This window comes from Amborella trichopoda, chromosome 3, assembly GCF_054954075.1.
Source record: "Amborella trichopoda isolate Santa Cruz 75 chromosome 3, AtrichopodaSantaCruz75HAP2 v2.0, whole genome shotgun sequence".
In the NCBI taxonomy this organism is placed as follows: domain Eukaryota; kingdom Viridiplantae; phylum Streptophyta; class Magnoliopsida; order Amborellales; family Amborellaceae; genus Amborella; species Amborella trichopoda.
In genome coordinates, this window is record NC_142338.1 from 27338976 (window position 1) to 27358239 (window position 19264).

The following is a 19264-nucleotide window of genomic DNA, read 5'->3' on the forward strand; positions in this document are numbered from 1 at the left end:
TTTTCCACTTTTAAAGGATCCCTTGTTTTAAGTAGGATAGTTACTCATTTCCAGCATCCACTGACAAGGATGGATGTTGGGTATGAGTAGCCAACCTATACTCGTATGAAGTATATAGCATATGGTCCCTGGCAATACTATAATGCATATTTCTATTTTCTTATGTGAGCATCTTATTTTTGAACATTAACTGTTTCATTAATTTTAAGCATTAACTGTTTCACTAATTTTAAGGCATACAGATATGACTGTTTACACAAGACTATTGTTGTAAAGTCACTTTCTCTCAACTAGATAAAAGATTCTATCGTTGTACCACCACACACTTTACAAAAATACTATCAAACATGAACCTCTATAAATGTATGCACAACCCAGTAAATGATGGTTCTGCTAAAAAAGGCTTTGCGATCTTGCCAAAGCATTGGCTTTTTTATTGGTTTCCCTTTACAAATGTTTCGTGAACATTGTGAGGTGACCCAGCCTATCCCTGATCTTGTTACATATGTTGTTTAATCGTCTAGGGCAGGAATTCTCTTTTTATCCCATGTAATCACATGCTCAAGTTGCCTGATGTGACTATGGAAGTCCAGTTTGGGTCAAGGTCCATTATACCGAAGAGCACGGACTATGCCTCTGCTTTGTTGGGCCCACATATATGTAGTGGGGCAGAAAATAAGTCAAAAAGGGTTATTCCATGGTAATCCCTCACAATAACCTGTGCAGCTGCTGGCCCAAGATTTCCCCTAGAACTCCAATTTACTTCACTCTCCCTTTTGGTGATGTTGTCCACTTTTAAGATCTGCCTTTTTAATGTTTGTATGGACATTGTACTTCCAGTGGTTTTTGAGCAGAAAACCCCAAAATTCTTTCCGTGCGCCATGACATTACAGCGGCCTTGATACTGTCCATCCATTGAGTTTCATGTCTTTTTTCTCTGAAGCACCTTCTCTTTCTTTCACATCATATGCTTCATATTACTCTCATATGAACAATCTCCATAGTTTTACTGCAAACAACGCTTCCATTGGAAGAGGTAGTACCCATACAACATCAAAGAGGCCTAAGACAAAGCCCCATATGTCCTGTGCCATGGTACACTGTAAAAACAAGTGTTCACTGTTTCTTCATTCTGCTGGCACATTAAAGAGATGTTGGGGATGGGCGTGCCTCTATTATTTAGGTGGTTGATAGTTTGCTGAAGTATAGTGAACCATAGTTACCTGAAGCGATTCGGAAACCAAATCGATTTAGGAATCAGAATCTCCGTTGGCTGGAAGATTCCTGTTTTCAGAATCGACATTCGTACAAGAGGAATCATGGGGGATGAGATTCCTATTTTAGGAATTAAGATTTGACCACAATAGAATCCAAATCTTTAAATAGATGGAATTGAGATTCCTAGCTCTCTAGAATCGAGTTTCCGACCTAATTGGAATTGGTCAATTTGGAATCGAGATTCCTTCATTTATGGAATCGAGATTCTGACATCTTTGGAATCGAGACGGAACTGAGAGAGAAACAATACATGTCTCAATGCCAGTCATTGATTGACGTGCCATACATGCACGTTTACATTATTGGCATTATATTATTTCTAACATCTTGGAGTTGCAATCTCTCCAATGGATCAATAAAATGCATACTCAAAGAATTAAGTAAAGAACGTCGATCACCACTTTGGTTTCTATTGGTCATTTCATACCAAAAAAGATGATTACACCTTGTAGCTTGAGATTTAGTGTCTAGCTCGAGTAGTTTGATGCCTTGAAAACTCCTTAACATCATTTCTAAGTAAAAGCAAAAAGGAAAAAAAAGGGTGGGTGGCTGGGGGGGTGGGGTTGTTGTAGAATTCCGGTAAATATGGATTCAATTTCTACAAGTACAAAATCGAGATTTTAGACTTCACGGAAATGGCTCCATGAAGATTCCTAGTCAAAATCTCCGGATCGGGTTCTGAACCGGAATCATGATGTTTGGTGAGAGATTTAGGTAACTATGTAGTGAACATACAAAGTCCTGCATTTTCAGCATGGTGGAATGGTCAATACCTTCTTGACACCATCATCAATATTGCTGGTCCTTGTTTGGGCACGGTACATTGATTCATGAAAATCTCCTTGACTCTTAGGTGTCTAGATTAGATTATCTTTCCTCATTGGCGAGAATGCTTGCTGCAGCTCTGCCATCAGGTTCCTGAGTTCTTCAGTCTCTTCATCCTTTAAGTCTCTTCTCAGACATGGAGTCCAAATGATGTTGTACGGTATCCAGATCTTTCTGCTATTTCGGGCTCTGTTACTTCTGGTTTTGTTGCCATATCATGCACCTCTGGATAGAAATCCTCAGGGGCTGATCCCCATGTCTATGAGATTCTCGTGGTTCTTCCATTTCCAACCAGCATTCTCATTTGGTTGGCAATTTGTTTATTCTGTTTATATTCTTTTTAGCTGCTACTACTGGTATAGAAAATAAGGACATGCAATAAACATGCAAGTTAGTAAATAAATGGTGGATTTTCCCTTGGTTATCATTCATGCCATGGTCTGCATCCATGGCTATATATATGGGGACTGTTCTCTTGGCCACGAGAGCATTTGTGGTTTTTCCCCTCATGTTGATACATATAAATATGACATATAACTATTTGCATATATTGTTTTCTTCAAAAATAGAACTTGAAGTACCTTTTTCTTCAAAAACATGTGCATTATCCTTGTCTATTTTTACTTATTCGATCGAAAATTGTCATGTTTGCGTCCATTAATTTGGTTGTTGGAAGTACATAATATATACTGTTAGGAAGATCAAACTAGGGTTTTCACATGCTTGACTTCCTAACTACTGAACCAGTTGTCCATCTAAACATTTCCATTGCGTTTTTTGTTTTCAAGTGCCACATATGGTTAGGAAAACCGGGTGCCAGAAATTCGATTTTGATCGCTAATAAATAAATTTTGCAAGACCTTGCATTTCCTTAATTTCACCCTCTTACGGGCCAGTTTCCAACATAATTATTCCCAATGTTCAATACCATCATAAAAGAGTAAAAAAAACGAAAGAAAAACGAAAAGGGAACAAAACCATGAATACCTAGGGATTCATTATTATGGCATAGGGTGTGCTTAGGGTTTCAAATCTAAATTTGATTCCTCCATAGTAGGAATTAGGAAGTTGCGGTACTCTAATAAAATTTGATTCCTCCATAGTAGGAATTAGGAAGTTACATGCCCTATTTGTGACATGTGAGTTCATGAAATACAACTACTACTAGATTTTTACAGACACCAAAGGATGTGGAGTTTTGGAGATTTGGGAATCAAGGAGAGCCCTCAAATAAATATGAGCAAGTCCAAGGTGGCCCGCTTGCGTTTAGAGTCATCTTGATAGTTTGGTTCTTTCAGTAGTTCTGTCTTTTGTATTATGAACTCTCTCTTGCTCTCTCTCTCCCCTTTCCCCCCAAAAAAAAAAACAAAAAGCTTATATATTTCTTTGATTAATTTAAGTGGACAAAAAGCTTGTATATTTCTTTGAATAATTTAAGTGGAAAATCATTCTTATTGTGTGTTTCCTTTTTTTTTTCTGAAATATTTAAGAAAGTGTTAGCAGCTCATGGTGCAGCAAAAGTAAGTGCCTATGTGACTCATGGAGTGTGCCCTAATAGATCATGGGAGCGGTTCCAGCATGATAATGGAGGTAATTTTGTTTTCCTGCCATCGCGTGTACGTGCGCACACTTTTCGAGAGAGAGAAAGAGAGAGTGCCCACACACTGCAAAATCGTTTGTGTCTATATGTTTGAAGAGATCATGAGATTTTAAGGATATCGTTGTTTTCTAAAGCTTGTGATACTACACTAAGATCATCAAAAGACAGCAGACATTTATTACTTTGTATGATGGAGGGAAATGATATATGGTTGATTTTGTTTGTTATTATTGCCATTTCAGTGGGTCCAGAGAATGGGTTTTCCTACTTTTGGATCACAGACTCTTATCCACTTACTGTAAAGCAGGTAAGCAACAGGCATCCATTTGAGGTCCTTAGCCTAGCTGGTGCCATTGCAGCCGCTCTCCAGATATGATTGTGTCGAGACGGCAAATGCTCATGGAGGGAAATTTTTGTTTTTGTGATCCATAAAGTTTGACATGTTCTTATTCTGGTGTTATTATTGCAAGTTGGAGGAGGAAAATAAATGAGCTGGGATGAGGAAACTGTTGATCCACTTAATCTCTGATCTTAAGTTTAGGAGTAATTGATGCTTACTTACTCGCCTGGTAAACAATGAAACTAAATCGATATGCATCCATGCAGATAGAAAAATACAGATGTGGGAACAAACAAATGATCTTTTGAAACAAAAAGGTGAACTTCGATAAGTTCCAACTCTTTATACTCAATTACAAAGAAATAGAGGAGGTTGCATTTACTTGTTGGGTTATGTCAAGGTGCTCACCCAGAGTAATTTATTATTATAGTCAGCGAATATATCTTAACAAAAAAGAACTTTCATGTACAAAACAATTTATTTTTATAGTCAACGAAAATATCCTAACAAAAAAGAACTTTCATGTACAAAACAAGGTAATATAAATTAAAGAAAATATCTCTATAGACTTTATTTTTAAGTTTCATTTTTCCGTAAACCTGAAATTTTAAAACCTATTTAGCTGTATACAGATTTTATTTATTATATCTTCAAACTCTCTAAATCAATTTTATTTTATTTTTTAGTTCAAACAAATTTTTATAAAGACATCATTTTTAAGCTCTTCTTTCCAAGTTTCTCTCTCTAAGCTCGCAAACCCTTTTCTCTGGCTATTTCCTCAACTCTCTCTCCCTGTGAGAGAGAAGCACGTGAAGATAGAGAAAGAAGAGAAAAAATTAGGTTTTTTTAAAGAGCTATTTTTCAAATTTGATTGGATTAAAAAGTTATGGTAAAAATGGATAAACATAATTTAGAGGGTTGGAAAATAAAAAGATAAAATCTCTATGTTTTAAGATAGGTTTGAAAAGTTGAAGTCTATAGGGAAATGAAATTTAAAAATTGGATCTACCAAGATATTTTCTTTATAAATTACTCCATGAGCACTTTAATATAACCCTTATTTGTTTGTTGTTGCTATTATGCTCAAAGACACGTGGGACATTGTGGTCTTTTCCACCGTTTTGGTCATTTTCTTTTTCCTATTTGCCGTAGACCAGCAAATATAAGAGCCAAAAAGTTGAGGGGGTGAGCGATACATGATGATTATAATAGGGAAAATGATTTGATAGGGCCAAGCCCTAACCAAATAAGTAAATCATCACTTCAAGTCTCATCTAAAAGTGAATTCAAGCATTGGAAAACCTTTATGTTGATCATATGGACTTGAAGATTAAGATTGTGAAAAAAATTAAGCTTTCAAACACTAAAAATACAATGTAACAAATTATCTAGATCGTTTATTTTACTTTAAAAATAAGTGTTCATATATTTGTAGCATTTTCTAAGTTTCAGAATTTATTGTCGGTGTTGGAAATTGATATTAGAGCCATCATAAAGATTTGGGTCATTGAAAGTACTTTCCGGATGAGGATTTTCCGGATGAGGATTTGAGGTGACGGTTTATTTTGTTTTCATAAAACCTAGGTCTCATATAAACCTCGTCTTTATAATAATGGTTCTCCATTTGATGAAGGGTAGTGCATTGAACGTGTTGTCTTCTCATTGGTGTCGTAACCTCGGCCGAACCATAATTTCTTTGAATTTTCAGGGAATCTTGGCACTCTTAGTTATTATATTTTCAATTCCTCAACCTAGATAAATAATTAATACTTTACATATATAAAGTCGTATGCTCTTGTATTTATGAGATGAATGAGAAAGAAAATCCTTTAGGTTCCAAATCTCAACTCATAAAAACACGCCCTTTTTTTCCTGCAACTCCAAATACAAGTATTTAAGATATGTACTTGTAATTGAATATATTACCTCCTACTATCCAAATTCACAGAGTGCTTGCTCAAACTCCCCTGCATGGCAGAAAAGATAGAGATCTCTGCCATTAAGGACTCAAACACCCCCTTAGAACCAGAATGTACACCATTTTCCCTCAAACTTCAACCATTTGAATCCTGTCTCTGCAACTCCAAACACACTAGAACCTGGAGATCTTCACATCCAAACAAACACATTACCTCTTAAAGGGGAAAATATACACTATTTTTGCTCAAATGCATCTCATTTGAAAGATCATCTTGCCCTGCAACCCCTGGTTCACTTGAAACTAAGGATCTTTGCAGGAATGATACACATAACAATGACCTGCAACTCCTACATTTGGTTCCAATTGAATTGGAAGAAATTAAACTAGAGAAGAGTGGAGACAAAACCTTGATGTGATCTCAGATAAAAAATGATAGACCAAAAGACCGAGATGAGGGGGGGGGGGGAGAGAGAGAGAGAGAGGAGAGAGAAGTTAGATAAATAGGTTGGAGAGAATTACCACAAAACCATCATTCTCTCCGCTTGGAGATAAAGCTCCAGGTCCAGATGGTTTTTCACTTTTCTTTCAGAAGTTTGGAATATAGTTAGGGAGGAGTTATTGGATATCGTAAATGTGTTTATAATGCGTGGGGACTTCATAGGGATTAATTCTACTTATATCTTTCTTTCTTTTTTGACCATTTATAAATTTTATTGCTTTCGGAGAGGATTACAACATATGTACATCACGCAAAACCAAAAGCATAGTCAAAGAAGTTCCCCTCTTAGCTAACGAATCAGCTCGAGTTAGCTTATCTAAAAACATGTTGGAAAGAGACTGAGTCCTCCTGTCAAGTCTAGAATCTCACACCACATAGGCCTAAGGGTCCAAGGTACTCTCTGCTTATTTGTACACCAGTTGATGACATTCAGAGAATCTTCCTCCACCATGCAACAGTTGCCCACATTTTTCTCTCTGAAGAGTTTCAAACCTTGCAACAGAGCTACAAGTTCTGCGACGATAGCAATGACTTGACCCAATGGCCCAAAAACCCAACTAGTACTCTTCCAATGGCATCTCTCGCCACACCCCCAATACCGGCATCTCTCGGATTCCCATAAGAACTTCCATCGAAGTTCAATTTAAAAGATCCCTCCATTGGTGGTGTCCATCTACCTACACGCCTACTTCTGATCATTCAAAGATGAATAAGATTGTGAATATTTCGTATTACATTTACCTGTGAAATACCTTGACATTCTTTGGTAACACTTAGCGAATTCCAAATTGAATGTCAAGCATTGTTAAGAACCCTTTCTACAATTAAAGCATTACCTTCAGAAACTCTCCTATTTCGTTCTTTCCACACTTCCCATAAAACTGCTCCTCTAACAACTTTCCAAATAACAATACCAACATTCGAAAAACAAGGAAAGCTTAATTGGGAGACAATCCCCAAAACACCTTGAGGAAGGGTCGCACTAATACCAAAGAGATTCAGAAAATTATTCCAAATCTTAGCCATAAATGGACAGTGAACAAAAAGGTGAGCACATGTTTCCTCATCCATCTTACACAATAAACAAAAATTTGGCAATACCTTGCCTCTCTTTATCAGACTATCAATTGTTAGTACTTTCTCTTGTGTCGCTAGCCATATAAAAACCTGCACCTTGTGTGGTATAGGCCATTTCCAGATTTGTGATACTTGTGGCAACATCCTTCTCCACTTGTCATGGAACAACAAAGAGTAAATAGACTTAATTGTAAACTGCCCATCACTTTCTACATCCCAAATGATCTCGTCCTCCATAATCTGAGAGAGGTTGAACTCCTCGAGTTCCCTCAACAAAACAGTGTATTGTGACAACATTATATCGTCAAGTCCATTATAAGGAAACTGCAAATTCCATACCAACTGATTGTTCGATAATGTATAGACCTCATTCACTGTAGCCTCCTGATTCACTACCTTCTCAAACACATATGGATAAGCTAGCTTTAGTGAGAACTCTCCAACCCATTTGTGATGCCAAAAGGAAACTTCAGACCCAATTCCTACGCACCATTAAATATTCCTAGAAATCAAAGTTTTGCACAAATAAATATCTTTATAAAAAACAAATCTATTCGAGCTCCCTCTACCCCCTCTTATCCAAAGACCAAATCTATCCACCCCATATTTAGCACTTAGAACTTGGTACCATAAGTGGTCCTTAGGTTTGAAACTCCGTTGCCACCACTTGGATAGCAGAGCATCATTCATCAATTTAAGTCGTCTAATCCCCAAACCACCTTCTTTCCTTGGCATAAAAACTCTATCCCACCTAAGTAAATGATAGTTATTCCCTCCTCCAAAAGAGCCACAAAGAAAATTACATATCATTTGTTTCATCTTTTTGACACAATTCTAGGCATTTTCAATAATGCCATCTGATAAATCAGGAGATTTTCCAAACGCAATCTTAACAAAGTCACCCTTCCTCCCTTAGGCAGATATTTTGGTTTCCATAAGTCCAACTTAATTTGAACCCTTTGCAGTACCTTATCCCATAACTCTAGAATCCGAAATTGGTAGACCTAAATAAGTAATGGGAAAACATCGGTCCTGCACCCCAATCTCTCAGCTAAATTTGTTACCACCTGTTATACATCATTTTTGACATACTTGTATTATCGAGACACCTAAGGAGAGAGCCAATTGCAAACTGGTCCCGTCGATACCAAAAACACCGCCAGACCACGGGAGCAATGTGGAAACAAGCATATTTTGGGTAACATAAAAAAAAGTGTCAGATTGGCCTCAAAATGGATGAGAGGGTAGTTTTGGCTGCCCTAAGGACACCCGTAAAATTTCATCACATTATGACAAGTGTTAAGCCAATAAGGACAAAACTCAGTTTTCAAATCCAATCCATGTCATGCTGAAAATGAACCATATAATTACAACCCTATTTTTTGGGTCTCAGATGAACACCATACCACCGCCATTAGATCTGAAATGTCGAACTAAATTTCGGCTCAATCGAATCCTCTGGAACTATTTTGGGCCTAACTTACCAAAAAAAGGGTGGGTTTTACACCATTGCAGTGCAGCCTTAGTGAACTAGTTTCGATTTATGAAATTGTGTTTTCTCATTTTGGGATGAATTTCAAATGTTTATAACTTGCTCATTTTGAGTCCAATTACCCTCAAATTCGGACACGAGCTAGATCTCATCGATACACTCATTTTGACATACAACACGCATCATGGTGTGACCCGAAACGAGATAATTTTTAGAGAGAAGATGGGCTCGAAACTTGAAATTTCAGATTTTAAAAAGTGAAACATCTCATTCTTTGAGAGGCTATATCTTGAGATCCCGATGCCGGATTGTCGCAAGCATGGGTCTGTTGCGACCGTGCTTTGAAGGGCTTCACTTTGGCATAATTTTTTAACGTGATCAAGGCCGGACGATATTGAATTTTGAGGTTAAAGAAGGCATATTTTCCTGTCGCTGAAATCCCATTTCCGAATTGTTATACATCATTTTTGACGTACATACTTCTCCCATACAAATAAGGAGAGAGCCGGTAACAACTTGGTCTTGCTAATACTCAAGACATTGACAGACCAAAGTTGTGCCACGAAATAAGTCTCGAACCAAGCAACCCGCTATCACGTCAAGGAAAGACTTTACAACTGTAGCCCTATGCTAGCGGCGTCATAACAGTACCAGACCATTGCCATCGCACTCAAAACATCGGAAAACCCCGAGGACAAAATTTGGGCTCAATCGGACCACCCAAAAGGGGTCTACTCCCATATTGCCTCAAAACGAGTAGGTTTTACAATATCTCGGTGCAGCTTCACTGAACCAGTCCCCAAGCACGGAGACTGCAGCGTCGCATCTCGCGATTGGCTTCAAGAACCCACAACACCTTCTAAAACCAGAAAAAGTTTAGATTTGGACATGTTCTAGATCGCGCCAGCCCCTAAGGCACGTACTGTGACGCGACCCATAGTCAAACTTTTTGTAGAAAGAAGTTGACCACAAAACTAAAAAAATTCAGGTTTTAAGACAAAGACACCTCAAACCTCGTGAAGTACAGCTCGAAATCCGCGCATCAGATCATCGCGAAGGCTAGTTCAATGCAACCATCTCGCGAAGAGCTGCAAACTGGTATAACTATTGTACCTGATCCAAGGTTCAATAAGCACAAATCCCAAGCTTACAAGTAAAGCAAGCTCGCTCATTCGCCGGAATTCCTTTTCCCGGTGACCTCCCAAATTAGGAAATGCCGCAAATGAAGACCAAACTTGGTGCAAAATGATTGTCAGTCACCTCTTTCATATGCAAGCAAAACAAAGACTCAGAGCATCAAAAGTCAAATGGCATTAGCGACTAAAGTTCACAAATATGGCCGGACTTCCACCACATGCGAAAAGGCTGCATCAGCACGACCAAAGGGCATCAAAATGATTAAAATCGAACCAGTTCTGAGGATATAATGACAAATCGACTGAACCTTCGCTACAAGTCCATGGGAAAGCTTCAAAAATTTGGCAATGGCAGAAGGACCCTCAACCAGGGATGGTTTCGTCATTAGTATAAAAGATCTCATGGGCATTTTGATCAATGCACCTAATTTCGGGATTTTATTTAAATTTCTTTAATTATAATTAAGCTTTGTTTTTGAGCATTCACCCTTGTTCAGTGAGTCCTCTATATAAGCAAGCTTGATTCACTTGTAAAATGGCGGATTATTGAACATTATTCATCGCTAAAACAGACAACGCTTGTTTTCACTCATCTTTTACTTCTGAACCTATAATCCCGTCGAGAGGAGAGAGAACTTTTTCGGAGAGAGAAAATACCCCTGAGTGCACGATCCCGTCCCTTCTCGGAAAGAGAAACATCTCCGAGCGCATGGACCTATTCTCTTCCGAGCCCCCTCTCTCTTCTCCTCCACGCGTTGTTTGCCCCAAGCAGTAACCTGCATCCGCCAGAGACGCGCAGTCCCGAGCAAACCCACAAGCCCCAATCCTTGTGTTCTCTCGCAACCTTCCGCCATCCCCTCCAAGAGGGAAACATCGCAGCGAGGGATAATCAAGTCCCATTGCAGTTGCACACAAGAGAGAGAGAGAGGAGAGATCTTTTGACAACCTGAAGAGAGTTCTCGTCCAAACCGCGCTGGCTGACAGTCGAAGGGCTTCGTGATCGTTCTAAAAGGGTGAACTGCCTAGGCGTGTCCCACGAACCCCAAACAGCGAGGCAAACATGCAGACGCACCCCCGTCGCAAAATCTCTCTCGGTGTTGGTTCCTATCGACGCAGTAGAGAGCCCGCACATGCACACGCACACGCACACGCACACGCGCACCCGTAGGTGCCCAGCCCGCGCGGATCCTCGCGGTTGTTTGAGAGAGGGTCTTTCACCCCGAGTCCGCGCGACGCCTCCCACGCGAGGACCTCAACAAAGATCAAGCCTCGACCAACTGGCGACTCCATTGGGGACATGTCACCCTATCGTTGGCTCGGACCGTTTTCAGGTAACAACCTCCCCTCTTTCTCTCTCTAAAATTACAATGGGATCCGGTTGTCCCTTCTTTGTTCAGATTGGGGATTTATACATCCCCATATTCGAGACATTACCTGTGGCGAGCGGATCAGCTGATCATGCCTCCCTCACATCCTACTCGAGTGGCCAGACTGGCCCGATATCCTGGTCCAACCTAGGAACGCTCGGGGCACGGGCACTCAAGCCCCTTTCCCCTCCTCCGACATCAAAGGGAATCCCTTAATGTCAATTGCATGGGTGGCGTTTCCACCAGCCCTACACATAAGCACCCTATCACTGGCGGACAACCTGCCAGTCACAAACTTCAACGTGGTCCTTTCGCTCGGTGGGCCCCAGCATCTCTACGGATAACCAAAAGGTAACCCCACATGTGTCGCACAAGGGCGTCGCTGGCGCTGACACGTCCCTACACACACCACACTTTAGCAATTTCTACGCCAGCCCGTGCGGCCCTACAACCACTGCACGCACCGACACATACATCATCGTTGACGGTCTAACCGTCATTGTGACGAGTCGGGGCAGGCAACAGCCCAGCCCACTCTCCTCAACTGCCTTGGGTTCCTTTCAACCCAGACGTAACATAAGTGGTCCTAAGACCACCCGTCTCATGCATGCTAACCCTGCAGCTCGGGGCAGCCCAAAGGCTGTGACCAAACGAACACCTGACTTTCGAGACAATCGACAGTCTTATGAACAAATACACTTGCATGCTGAAGGCCTTCCAAACTAAATGGGAGAGCATTGCTAATACTCAGGCCCCTGCTTCACAAGGGGTTGGACCTAGAACCGCCCCAAACACCACTGTGGCTCGTGCACACACATGCAGGTCCAGGAACGCTGTCGGCGAAAAAGGGAAACAGGCATTTGCCATCCCCCCGACTGCCCCAAAGCCGCTGGCTACATGGTACTCGAAGAAGTTCCCCTCGAGCACCATCCTCTCCACTCCTTCCATGCATGTGCGAGCTAGCCCACGGGGCAGGGCTCGAGATAGGAGGACTCCATTGGCGACGACCAATTAGCCCCCCCTTCTTCAGACAGCCCGCAGCCACCGAGGCCGCCTGCGAACTCCCTCTTTCCTGGGCACCACACTTTGCCCAAATTGATCAGCTTTGCTCGTGCGTTTGTCGAGCGACCTGTCAAGAAGCAGACTGGAATCGTTTTCGATTCTGGGGGAAGATTTACCGGAGCTTGTGGCTTAAACAAGCAAAGGGGATGGAAATGCCACCCCTCCAACTAAAAGTACAGTCTTCTGTCTCAGAAGACCTACAGAAATGAAATCGGTTCCACTCATCGCAAGGATCGAAGGAACCCGAGACAAACGACGTTCTTCTTTCCAATGTTGTTGAGGTCTAGGAAGGTGAACCCACTTCACTCGACTCACGGCCCCATGGCTGTCAAGAACCAGTAGCCGAGATAAGACCCCAAGGCCATCTGGAGCCCATTCAGGTTCGACACTAGTCCAGCCCCAAGGCAGTCCAGAGCCGTTACTCACACGTGCCTTAAAGCAGTCTTAGGTTCAAGCGGGGCAATCCCAGCCTTTGCTGCTAGGGATGCCGGATCGAGGCATGAAGAGGACAGGGTCACCCCTCGCGCCGAACTACCCGACCCTGGTGAGGAAGTCGCGGTAATGGTGGTGAGTCATGACGGGGAAGACCCTGAAAACCCAATGGCTCGTTTCGAGAATGTATTAAACATCATTCTAGACAGACTCAAAGGGCTTGAAGATGCCCGGCCCGCGGTGTCGTCTCATCAGGAGGCAAACTCTCCTCTCGAGCCACCACATAGAGAGGAAGAAAGACCTCAGCCACCCCCTCTCATCCAGACCTCAAGACCTCCAAATCCCCCCCTCTCTGGAGGATCAGCGCAACGTAGCTTCCCAAGCTATGCCATTGATGTTCACGCAAGAGGACGTGCAACGAACGATCAATAAAAGCATCCAAGACTTGTAGATGTCGAAAATGCAGGAAAGAGTTTCGTACCAAAAGCCGAAGCAATCCGCTTCTTCTTTTCCTCGTGCTCCCACCCCCCCCACGAGAGATCGCTGGTTGGCCAACCTTGCCCATAGAGAGGCCAGGTGTGCCTCATGAGCCACCTGCACCATAGTTTTGCATGAGTGGGCCTCCGCACCCCAACTCGCGAAATTTCGCAGCAACTCTTCCTGCTGGCCGAAGGTCCCCTCATCGTCATACGCAGCCTTTAATCAGGTCGTGCAAGCGTCAATAGCCTCGATCTCCCCTTTGAGGTTAGAAAGAGGACACTCCCTAAGCCCTTGAAGACTCGCACGAACCATGCGCCTCAAGGTGAGCACCTTAAATTTCGGCGAATGGACCAGGGGCAAAGGAACCAACAGAAGCAAGTGGCGGGACATCAAGCACTAGACCCCCAGCCATGAGGGTCAAAGATTCAAGAAGGACAGTGCGACGTCCAAATAAGGACTCTCTAGGATGCGTCCTCGAAGTAGACACCTCCGGAACCGCTGGCCCCACTGGCACTTCCGCTCCTAAAACACCCGGAGCAGAAGTCACTGAAGCCGCCATGCCAACCCCAGCGACTCCTTCCTCAGCCTCGACTTCAATCGGCATCGACGTCGAAGAAGGTTTAGTTGAATCACAAAAGCCTCTAATCTAGCGCGTTTGGCACCACGAGTTGCGAGCGACACACCTATAACGGATGAGTCCCTCCTCGAACGGGTTCTTTTCTTCAGAACTAAGGGGGGCGACAGGGTGCCCTCGAGCCCTTCGCTTCTTCCTCCCTCTCGCCACTCCCCTCAAGCTCCTCACATGGCAAAGGGTCCACATCTAGGATTTCCACAGCAGACGAGAATCAGAAACAAAGAAAAGGGTTAGCCCCAAAAAGAAGAAAAACAACACTGTGGCCATGCCAAGGACACACTGCAAACAAAGAAGCGACGCTACCTGCAGGAGGAGTCGAACTGGTGCAGCCAAAGTCGTTGACGAAGGCAACGAAGGGTAGCAGGGGTCTCAACTCAAAAAGGCGATGATAAAAGGGAGCACAGGCAGAAGACATAACAAAAATTAAGGTTCACTCTGGTAAAAATAGCAACTGCCCTTGTGCACCCTTTATAAAGCCAAAAGGAAGAGAGGGCATATCGTGCAAAAAACGACACGTCGATATGCCCTCTCTTCCTTTTGTGTCGGGAGCGCCAACGCCACGTGAAACGACACATCGCGTAAAACAAGGCAGTGAAGGATCACGCTCCATCCCGAGAAGGCACAAAAAGGACACAATCAAGACGTGCGATCCCGATGCAACCTGCTCATGCAACATATACTACCATGCATGCGCTGCCCTGTTCACCAAGAACGACGTGCCCACTGCCGACGAAATGCCACTCAGGTATGCAATAATTCTCCTCAAGCTCACACAAATCTCGAGCCTACTCAAAGGTTAGGCACACACCCATACGCTGTCACACCAGATGGACAAGTGAACCACATTCCTTTGCCCCATCTGCACACACAGAACCCTCTGCGATTAAATGTTTTCACAAAAAAATTGCAAGGTCCTTGCGAAAATCAGAAATGACGCATACCCTAGGGGTTGAGACGAAAACCACAAGGGCATCCCAACCGTTTATACCAAGGCAAGCGGTGATTGCCTCACGAGCAAAACAAGTGTCCTACAGACCATTTCTTATCCTCACCATCAGCAGGAATAAGAACTGAGCCAAGGAAAAAGAAGATGAAGCAAATCATGGGCAAAGTGAGCACATAGAGCAATGGAGGAGAATTCAATGCAAAGGGAGATTTATTTCATGAACAAAAAGGATTACAAAATGGTTGTTACAGCAAATTTGTAATTCCTAAAAGTACATCCATTTTAAAATAAATACATCCCCTTCAAGAGCCCCGCCACCTTCTCACAGCGATAGTGGCCTCTAAGAGGCAGTAGTATCCTTCGTTTCAAGCAAGGCTTGAAAAGAAATGAGGAGTGCCTCTTCCTCCTGCATGTCCTCGGATGAAAGCGAAGAACCAGAAGTTAGTTACCCGAGCAGCAACAAGTGAAAGCTAGAGCAAGAAGGGCCTTGCTTCGTATACCAACAGTTCACTCAAGCGCTGAACCGACAAGTCGACCAAATCATCCGATTGGTCGATCATCGAGAAAAAGATGACGGACCAGCAAGACCATCACAATTGACCACCATATCTAGATGGACGCGATGGGATTTAGGGTGGCTGACCACACTCAGATTCACTCCACGATCTGGGACCCGAGAGCCGGCCTCAACAAAGGACATCGCCTCTCGGGAGGACGCTTCAGAAAAGGAGGGCTACACAAGAAAATAGGAAAGTGAAGTTTCTCAAAACAACACGAGGAACTGATTTCCCACTCACTCCGCCTCGACTTCTCATTGGCTGGCCATCAAAGCACCTCGCTTCTTGAGCAACACCTTGTCCAACCACACAGACGCATGTCATCACAAGGGTGCCTCATTTGACCGCCATTTAAGTCTTCTGACGCCTTACCTCCCAGGCACCACTTTCGAAGCATCACCGGTCAAATCTTCAGCCGCTTCGCCGCCCAAGCGTCATCATCAACAGGGCATAAGACAGATCTCCCGCAGCTCTGCCTCCGAGGCATCATTTTCTTTGACCACGTATCACTCTACGAACGCTTTGTCATCAGAGCGCCGTCTTTGCGCATTAATCCCTGGGCAAACACACTTTCCAGGCTACATTCCCCATGAACGCAGGCCACTCGTCAAACAACCCTCTTTCCCAACGTCAAAGAACCTCTAGGCGGATGCATTCCGCTTCCTCCTAAGGTCGTTCACAGCAAAACGACCAGCAAAGACAAAGCGCTCCGCACTCCTACAACAGGAGCGCGACTATGCCGCGCTCATCTCCTCCAACACCTTAGCACGAGGATCGCTGCTCTAGTAAGCATCCTCCTTTGAAGAAGCCAGGTGCAATGAAAACCATCGTGAGTAAAAGAAAAAGAGCTTCAGATGAACATAACCACCAAGGCTATGGGTAAAATCGCCAAAATAATGAAAAAAAAAGGAAAAAAAAAGGGGCATAGTGAAAACCCGCAAGGGCACCATGAGTAAAAATGACAGGCGCGAATGGCCACGAAGCCATGAGTAAAAGTGTCATGAATACATGAAAACCGGGCATGGCAAAAACCCGCAAGAGCGTCATGAGTAAAAATGGAAATCAACAGGCGGATGTGACCTTGAAGTCACGAGTAAAAATACCTCAGCAAAAGGACTTGGTGATTACCACCCTCGTGGCACCACTTCCACCTGGTTCAAGTGAAAACCTGCAAAGGCGCTTGAGCTAACAAAACTCCAACCCCAGTGTCGACAAAATTCCGGCCCCAGTACCGACAAAACTTCATCCGAAGGGCCAAAACAAATCTCCGGCCCCAGTGCCGACAAAATTTCGGCCAAAGGGCCAAAAACAAATCTCCAGCCCTAGTGCCGACAAATCTCCGGCCCCAATGCCGACAAAATTTTGGCCTCAGTGCCAAAACAAATCTCCAGCCCTAGTGCCAACAAAACCTCTGGCCCCAATGCCAAACAAAACTCCGACCAAAGGGCCAAAACAAAACTTTGGCCCCAGTGCTGACAAAATTCGGACCAAAGGGCCAAAACCAAATCTCCAGCCCCAGTGCCAACAAAAACTCTGACCAAAGGGCTAAAAACAAAAACTCCAACCCCAGTGCTGACAAAATTCAGGCCAAAGGGCCAAAACAAATCTCCCACCCCAATGCTAACAAAATTCCAACAAAAGGGCTAAAACAAAATTCCGGCCCCAGTGCCGACAAAATTTCGGCCAAAGGGCCAAAACAAATCTTTCGCCTCAGTACTGACAAAATTCCGGCCAAAGGGCCAAAACAAATCTCCCACCTCGATGCTAACAAAATTCCAACCAAAGGGCTAAAACAAAATTCCGGCCCCAGTGCCGACAAAATTCCAACCCCAGTGCTGACAAAATTTTGGCCAAAGGGCCAAAACAAATCTCCAGCCCTAGTGCCAACAAAACTACAACCCCAGTGTCGACAAAATTCCGACCCTAGTGCCAACAAATCTCTAGCCAAAGGGCCAAAACAAATCTCCGGCCAAAAGGCCAAAAACAAATCTCCGGCCAAAAGGCCAAAAACAAATCTCCGGCCAAAAGACCAAAACAAATTTTCTTTTCTTACCAGCTAGATTAGAATCAACACTCACAAAAGGGCACCTGCTGGCTGGTCCATCAGGAGGTTCCGCTGGTATGGAATGCTAAGCCCTCCACAAGGCTATCAACCTGCTCTTCAAAAAAAAAAGGGACTCCAGCAGGACTTGGAGAAAGCCCCCAAGCGTGGTCTCAGTCCCCTAGAGACAAATTTGGTCACCCTCAAGGGAAAAGCTCAACAAAGTCTACCCCTCTTAGATTGCGCTGACGTTGATGACCAAGAAGAAAAACATCTGTTCAGAGGAAATAAACATGTCTTAGTGAGGATTCAAGATATGAACTTCGATGATAAAGTATTCATTCCGAATGTTGCACTTCTCACTTCTCTCGAAGCGCAACATCTCCCACACGAATAAGGAGAGAGGCGGTAATAGCTTGGTCCGGCTAGTACTCAAGACACTGGCACAACCAACGAAATAAGTCTCGAACCAGGTAACCTGGGAAGAATGCTATCGCGCCAAGGAAAGACTTTACAACTGTAGCCTTATGCTAGCGGCTTCAGAACAGTATCAGACCACCGCCATCGCACTCAAAACGTCGAAAAACCTCCAAAGACCAAATTTGGGCTCAATCAGACCACCCAAAAGGGGTCTACACCCATACTGCCTCAAAACAAGTAGGTTTTACACTATCGCAGTGTGGGTGCGGCTTCACTGAACCAGTCCCCAAGCACGGAGGCTGCAACATCGCATCTCGAGATTGGCTTCAAGAACCCACAACACCTTCGTCTAGAACAAAAAAAAGTTCAGATTTAGACATGTTCTAGATCGTGCCACCCCCGTCATTTTGACCTAGGGCACGCACTGTGGCACGACCTAGAGTCAAACTTCTCATAGAAAAAAGGTGACCACAAAAACAAAAAAAATCAAGGTTTCAAGAAAACAACTCGAACCTCGTGAAGCACTACTCGAAATCCGCGCATTGGATCATCGCAAAGACGAGTTCAATGAAACCACCTCACGAAGAGCTGCAAACTAGTATATTTGTTGTACCTGATCCAAGTTCCGATAAGCACAAATCCCAAGCTTACTGGAAAAGCAAGCTCGCTCAGTCGTCGGAATCCCATTTCCTGATGACCGCCCAAACTAGAAAATGCTGCAAATGAAGACCAAAACAGACCAAACTTGATGCAAAACGACTGTGACTCCTCTTTCATATGCAAGCGAAACAAAGACTCGGAGCCTCACAAGTCGAATGACATTAGGAACTAAAGTTCACAAATCTTGCCGAACTTCTACCACGTGGGAAAAGACTGCCTCAGCACAACTAAAGGGCATCAAAATGCTCAAAATCAAACAAGCACAGACGATATAACGACCAATCAGCTGAACCATCGCTACAAGTCCACAGGAAAGCTTCCAAAATCTGGCAATGACGGGAAGACCCTCAAGCAAGGATGGTTTCGTCATTAGCATAAAAAATCTCAAGGGCATTTTGGTCATTGCACCTAATTTCGGGATTTTATTTCAATTTTTTTAATTGTAATTAAGCTTTATTTTTTAGCATTCACCATTGTTCGGTGAGTCTACTATATAA

The 19264-nt window shown here is 43.3% G+C and overlaps 2 protein-coding genes across 4 annotated transcripts in view; one reads left to right on the top strand and one right to left on the bottom strand.

Moving 5' to 3' along the window:
- The window catches only part of LOC18437357 (ribose-phosphate pyrophosphokinase 4), a 34022-nt gene extending 29797 nt beyond the window's left edge, over positions 1-4225 (top strand). For 2 of the 3 annotated variants that reach the window (XM_088862317.1, XM_006847567.4), the window contains exons 6-7: positions 3594-3693; positions 3946-4225. In XM_088862317.1, coding sequence (XP_088718443.1) covers positions 3594-3693; positions 3946-4079 — 234 coding nt within the window. In that variant the 3' untranslated portion in view covers positions 4080-4225. The remainder of the gene's footprint in view (positions 1-3593; positions 3694-3945) is intronic. The other variant, XM_011626223.3, reaches the window with a different exon arrangement.
- Positions 4226-5770: 1545 nt separating this feature from the next.
- LOC18437358 (anthranilate phosphoribosyltransferase) overlaps positions 5771-19264 on the bottom strand; it is a 38907-nt gene continuing 25413 nt past the window's right edge. The window contains exon 11 of the mRNA XM_088862316.1: positions 5771-6150. Coding sequence (XP_088718442.1) covers positions 6098-6150 — 53 coding nt within the window. The 3' untranslated portion in view covers positions 5771-6097. The remainder of the gene's footprint in view (positions 6151-19264) is intronic.